General features: G+C 49.4%; 1 protein-coding gene across 1 annotated transcript in view; it reads left to right on the forward strand.

Annotated features, from left to right (window-relative positions):
• Positions 1-6,176, forward strand: part of Plxna3 (plexin A3) — a 15,463-nt gene extending 9,287 nt beyond the window's left edge. The window contains exons 22-32 of the mRNA XM_031350932.1: positions 84-340; positions 464-530; positions 636-782; positions 862-1,021; positions 1,167-1,270; positions 1,457-1,553; positions 1,832-2,022; positions 2,264-2,433; positions 2,954-3,166; positions 3,339-3,489; positions 4,930-6,176. Coding sequence (XP_031206792.1) covers positions 84-340; positions 464-530; positions 636-782; positions 862-1,021; positions 1,167-1,270; positions 1,457-1,553; positions 1,832-2,022; positions 2,264-2,433; positions 2,954-3,166; positions 3,339-3,489; positions 4,930-5,025 — 1,653 coding nt within the window. The 3' untranslated portion in view covers positions 5,026-6,176. The remainder of the gene's footprint in view (positions 1-83; positions 341-463; positions 531-635; positions 783-861; positions 1,022-1,166; positions 1,271-1,456; positions 1,554-1,831; positions 2,023-2,263; positions 2,434-2,953; positions 3,167-3,338; positions 3,490-4,929) is intronic.
• The last annotated feature ends 386 nt before the right edge of the window (positions 6,177-6,562 follow it).

Below are 6,562 nucleotides of genomic sequence, written 5' to 3' on the forward strand. Positions count from 1 at the left end.
CTCCCACCCCCCAAAGCCTGTCCATGTTTTGTTTCCCCCAGAGCCACCACTACCTACTCTCTGAAACTCTCTGGTCCTCACAGACTCCCCCGAATGTGGAGAAGGCCCTGCGCCTATTTGGACAGTTGCTGCACAGCCGTGCCTTCCTGCTCACCTTCATCCACACTTTGGAGGCCCAGAGCAGTTTCTCCATGCGTGACCGTGGTACTGTAGCCTCACTCACCATGGTGGCCCTGCAGAGCCGGCTTGACTATGCCACTGGGCTGCTCAAGCAACTGCTGGCTGACTTGATAGAGAAAAACCTTGAGAGCAAGAACCACCCAAAGCTGCTATTGCGCAGGTATGTAACTGTCTTGCCCGGCTTCTCCCCCAGTCCACTATTCCATTTCCCGCTTGGGACTTTACCTCTATCCAAGCCTCACCCCTGTCAGGCCAGGGCCTTAGGACTTCTCTCTTACCATAGGACAGAGTCAGTGGCTGAGAAGATGCTTACCAACTGGTTCACATTCCTGCTGCATAAGTTCCTGAAGGTGTGCTTGGGTGGGCTTGGCTGCAGGGGAGGAATGTCCATGGGTGGGAGCAATTGAGTGATAGGCCAGACAGGCAGCCAGCTATGCCCCTAACCCTCGGTGTAGGAGTGTGCCGGGGAGCCACTCTTCCTGCTGTACTGCGCCATCAAGCAGCAGATGGAGAAAGGTCCCATCGATGCCATAACAGGCGAGGCCCGCTACTCCTTAAGTGAGGACAAGCTCATCCGGCAGCAGATCGACTATAAGACCCTGGTGAGCATGGGGCTATGTGAGCAGGAAATGAGGTGGAGGAGCCTTACTTAGGATCATGCTGAGGTTCCTTCACTCTTAGACTCTGCATTGTGTGTGCCCGGAGAGTGAGGGCAGTGCCCAGGTCCCTGTGAAGGTTCTTAACTGTGATAGCATCACCCAGGCCAAAGACAAGCTGTTGGATACTGTGTACAAGGGTATTCCGTACTCTCAGCGCCCCAAAGCTGAGGACATGGACTTAGGTAAGGTAACTTTTCTCCTAGCTCCCACCTATCCAACCCCTCCCAGGGAGCTCTCATATTCTGTATCTGAGCTTTGTTCCTTAAAATGAATGTGTCTAAGTCCTTGTGGGGGTGAATGTCCCTAAGAGCTGACTATGGCCTGCAGAATGGCGCCAGGGCCGCATGGCCCGAATCATCCTCCAAGATGAGGACATCACTACAAAGATTGAGTGTGACTGGAAGAGGGTCAACTCACTGGCCCACTACCAGGTGAGGAACTTAGAGCTTATTCAGCCCCAGGGACACCTAGGAACAGTGGCCAGGTCTCCTCCTATCCCTTATCCCTATACTCATGAGGGCTTCTCATAGGGCCTTGGTTGCCACTGTACATGTATATACTGAAGAGTCTGAATGAATGGTGGTCCCTTGGCTCCTTCTGTATCTTTGGACCTCCAGGTGACTGATGGTTCCTTAGTAGCACTGGTGCCCAAACAAGTGTCTGCCTATAATATGGCCAACTCATTCACCTTCACCCGTTCACTTAGTCGCTACGGTAGGTATCCACATTATGGTGACCTTTCCTGGTTTTGTGCCCTTTAATTAAGGCTGTATCTTAGGAATCCCCAAGTAGCTGTCTTGTTCCATTTGGAAAGACCTTCATTATTTTGGGCCCATGGGTGTTCTTCAGTTGTGTAGAGCCTAATAGGGAGGGGAGGCAAGGATAGATGGGTCCCACAAAGGCTCCTGGGCTTCTGGAAGAGAATAGAGCAAGAGGGTGGGTAATGGCCAGAGCCTGTAGGGCTTAAGGGTCACATCTGTCCTCTGCCCTAGAGAGCTTGCTCCGTGCTGCCAGCAGCCCAGATAGCCTTCGTTCCCGAGCACCTATGCTCACACCTGACCAGGAGGCGGGCACCAAGCTGTGGCATCTGGTGAAGAACCACGACCATGCTGATCACCGAGAGGGAGACCGTGGCAGCAAGATGGTCTCAGAAATATATCTGACAAGGCTGCTGGCCACCAAGGTGTGGGCCTACCCCAGGCTCCCTTGGTATCTGCATAGATACCTTCTAGCCCAGTCTTAGCCATGAGATGAGCTGCTTTCTTAGGGCCTTTGCAGTAGGACCTCTAGGCCTGAGGTTAAGCAAAGGTCCATTTTAGGAATGTTGTCCCTTCAGAGAAGTTTTTTAACTGAGCTATTCTGTCCCTGTCTGTCTGTCAGATTTGGGGAACTTCCTGACATGGTTCCTTTACTATCACTCATAGGGTACATTGCAGAAGTTTGTAGATGACTTGTTTGAAACTGTGTTCAGTACAGCCCACCGGGGCTCAGCCTTACCCTTGGCCATCAAGTACATGTTTGACTTCCTGGATGAACAGGCTGACCAGCGCCAGATCAGTGACCCTGATGTGCGCCACACCTGGAAGAGCAACTGGTACTTATTGGTGCCTGGCTGCTGCTGGCTCTTCTGAGGGTGTGTGGGAGGAAGAGGCTACTTACTTAGTCAAGCCCCCAGGCCAGTAGAGACAGGTTGACTGGCAACTGATAGCCTTCCATGCAGGAGGGGTGGCCAGTGGTATGGCCTGGTACTGGATATGAGTATATAGAATGTGGGTGCTGCTGGGTTGTGCAGATGGTAAGTGCTAGTCTAGCACTGGGATTGGCCATTTTTCTCTAGGGTCCTGTGCAGGGTAGAGACACTGATGGCTTAGCATGGGTGGAGATGGTGGAAGTTTCAGGGGGTGGAGATTGAGGACAGAAAGCTATCTATTATTTCTCACTGCCAGAGTCCAGCAGAAGGTTAAAGAAAAAGCCATTTACCCTAAATATGTCTCTCCTGTTAATTCAGGACAAGACATGAGCTGGCCAGACAGGACAAGGTGTGAAGGAAGGCAGTGGGGAAAAGGGGCACATAGGGCCATTAGGGAGTTTCAAGTGTATGTCTCTCTGTTCAGCTTGCCTCTGCGTTTCTGGGTGAATGTGATCAAGAATCCGCAATTTGTGTTTGACATTCACAAGAATAGCATCACAGACGCCTGTTTGTCAGTGGTGGCCCAGACCTTCATGGACTCCTGTTCCACATCAGAGCACCGCCTGGGCAAGGACTCACCTTCCAACAAGCTGCTCTATGCCAAGGATATTCCCAATTACAAGAGCTGGGTGGAGAGGTGGGCCCTGGGATAGTGCTGTGTGTGCCTGGTAGCAGGCAGGAACTGCCTAAACAGCTTGTCTGAGGCTGACCAGATACAAGAAAAAGCCCCAGAGGCTGGCCAAACACTGATGGCATGAATTTTGGCTTTTGTGACATGTGCATGATTCACTCACCCAAGGTTTCTATAGGTACTACCGAGATATTGCAAAGATGGCATCCATCAGTGACCAGGACATGGACGCCTACTTAGTGGAGCAGTCCCGCCTCCATGCCAATGACTTCAATGTCCTAAGTGCACTCAGCGAGCTCTACTTCTATGTCACCAAGTACCGTCAGGAGGTACGTTGATGTACCTCATGGACCTCCAGTTGCATGGCTGTGATGATGATGCAGTTAGGGGCAAAGGCAGAGAGATTGATGTGTTGAGAAGCACACAAGCATGGGAGCAAAATGGGACACAGAGTCCATCTTGTTTACAGTCCATCCCTTGCCTAGGGTCAGCATGGGCAATAATTTCCTTAGGTGGCTGGGATTTAATGAATACAGGAGAGAATCCACTAGCTGGAGTATAGAGGTCCCACTGGATAAAAGCTACAAGACTGGAAAATTAGAATGGATGTATTCCAAGAACTCATGTAAAAATATTGGATGTGGTGGCATGTGTCTATAATCTAAGCATGGTTACTGGGGAGTGAGTAAGATAGGCAGATTCCCATAGCTCATTAGCCAACCAATCTAGCCAATCACTGAGTTCTATGTTCAATTAGAGATACCAAATAATCAGGTGGAGGAGCTGGAGAGATGGCTCAGCAGTTAAGAGCACTTGCTGTTCTTCCAGAAGACCTGAGTTTGATTCCCAGCACCCACATGGCAGCACATAGCTCCAGTTCCAGGGAATCTAGTCTCCTTCTGTGGCTTCTGTAGACACCAGACACACATGTGAAATTACATACATAAATACATACAGGCAGAACACCTATGCACATTTTTAAAAGGTAGAGAATGATAAAGATACCAGGTATTGAACCTCTGGTCTCCACACACATGCATATGTATCCATATGTATAGCTGTACACAAAAATACAGATGTGCATGGGAGATCAGGTATAGTAAAGATAAAGCTCTAAATAGGCATGGTGGTACACACTTTTAGTCCCAGCACTCAGGAAGCAAAGACAGGCATATCTCTGTGATTCAAGACTAGCTTGGTCTACAAAGCAAGTTCTAGGACAACCAGAGATCGATAGTGAGATACTATATATAAAAAGGAGCTCACCAGCCTGTTGAGCCTACAGAGTGAGCCTACAGAGTGAGTTCCAGAACAGCCAGAGCTATACAGAGAAACCCTGTCTTGAAAAACAAACAAACAAAAAGCTCACCAAGGGAGATCAAGGCACTGTAGAGATCTGGCCAAGCAAAGCATTCTGGGCAACTCACAGGTCAAAGAGGAAAGAGAGAACTGGCAGGGAATGGGGGAGGGAACCCAGATGGAGTCAGCCCCATATCTTGAGCCAGGATCAAGAAGGATGTCATAGCCAAATTTGCCAAAGAGATGTTGGAGTTTGGGTTAGGAGGGAACAGGAATTGATAACAGCAAGTATTGCTCACTTTCCAAAGAGGCTACACATGAGCCATGATAGAAGAGTTGGTCAAGGGGAAGTGGGTTGTTTTGCTGAGGTTACAGGTTGGAGAGGGAAGAGTACTTCTGGGAAGCAAGAGCTTTATGCAGCAGTAGGGCCCTGCCTTGGAGTCTTGCTCCAATGGATCATCATCCTCTAGATCCTCACCTCACTGGACCGAGATGCCTCTTGTCGGAAGCACAAGCTTCGACAGAAACTGGAGCAGATCATCACCCTGGTGTCCAGCAGCAGCTGAGTGGGGAGATGGTGAGGAGGGGGCTTCTCGCTTCTGAGCCATCCTCCCAGTCAGGGGAGTGTCTGGCTCTAGTCTGGGTCTCGAGGACTGAGACCCAGATCTGGTGGAATTGGGGAGGTTACCAAGCCAAGATGCCCCATCACACCTGGGCCCCCTTCATTAGTGCCTTGCTTTGGGCCCTGCAGGAGAAGGGGATGACAGCACCCAGCTTCCCCCACCAGCAGCAGCAATATCCCCACCCTCTTGCCCTGGTGTTCCCATGTCAGAAGAGCCCTTGCTCTCCTTGCTCTGGCATCCTACCCACCTATTTATTAATGTAATTCTACTTTAATTTCCATATGTAAATATATATGCCCCATGGGATGTTACTAGCCTCACAGACCTCTTCTTTGGTTGATCTGAGTCCTGTTTCCTGTTCTGGTTCCTTTGTGACACTGCAAGCCTTGGCTCAGCCTCTGGCATCTCACCTTTGCTGAGTCAGGCCCCACTTATTCTAAGAAGAGATCCTCAGTACCAGCAGCATTCGGGGTTGGATGATGCATCTGAAGCTGCCCTCAGATTGGCCAGGCCAGGCTAGACCAGGCCAATGTCTCTCTTCAGATATCTCAGGAGTCAGACCACATTTTCATGGGGCCTGTTGTCTCTGAGAGAACTATAACCAGGCTGTGATTGGGCCTGATGTGGGCCTGGGCCTCTGGGACATTGCTTGTGTCCCTACTGCCAAATTTCCTCAGTGTTGTAGGCACTTGCCCTGAACCCTCTCAGCCTCAGCTGCCCCATCACATGCCCATCCCTAAGGGCCAAGGTGGCAGTGCCTTACTGTTTTGTGTTTCCTGCTTCTTCTGAGGAATCTGGCCCTGTCTGATGGTCCCAGACCCACAGTCCACTCTTCTTTTGTTGCATGAGTTTTTCTTCATTGTTGTAATTTTTTTCCTAATTAAATGTTGGGAAATGGGGTCAGTGCATGTCTTTGTCTTTGGAGAAAGTGGGTAGACCTGTTGGACTATGGCTGAACTAGATTCCCACTGTGGGGAAAAATGTAACTCTATAGGACTTCTGATGATTTGAGGAAGGCCATGGCCATGTATAATCCATTAGCCAATCCTTGCGGTTCTAGCTTCAAGACTGAATAAATCTGTTTCCTTCTTGCATCTACTGTTTCCACTCAGATATGCCCATCTCCCTGCTTCTGCCCTGCCCCTTTAGCCTATTATTAGTTGGAGACAAAGAGATACTATTAAGAAATAAGGCACATGTTCCCATTGTGTTAAAAAAAAACTTAAGTGGGGGCTAGAAAGATGGCTTAGTGTTTAAGAGCACCAGTTGTTCTTCCATGGGACCCAGGTCTATTTCTAGCACCCATATAGTGGCTTACAATCATTTGTGACTTCAGTTCCAGGAAATCTGATGTCCTCTTCAAGCCTCCTCAAGCACCAGGCATACACATGGTGCACAGACATATATGCAGACAAAACACCTATACACATAAAATAAAATGAAACTAATTTTTAAAACCCTCTTCAGTGGCTGTAGTTGT

The sequence above is a fragment of the Mastomys coucha genome, chromosome X (genome assembly GCF_008632895.1).
Source record: "Mastomys coucha isolate ucsf_1 chromosome X, UCSF_Mcou_1, whole genome shotgun sequence".
In the NCBI taxonomy this organism is placed as follows: Eukaryota; Metazoa; Chordata; class Mammalia; order Rodentia; family Muridae; genus Mastomys; species Mastomys coucha.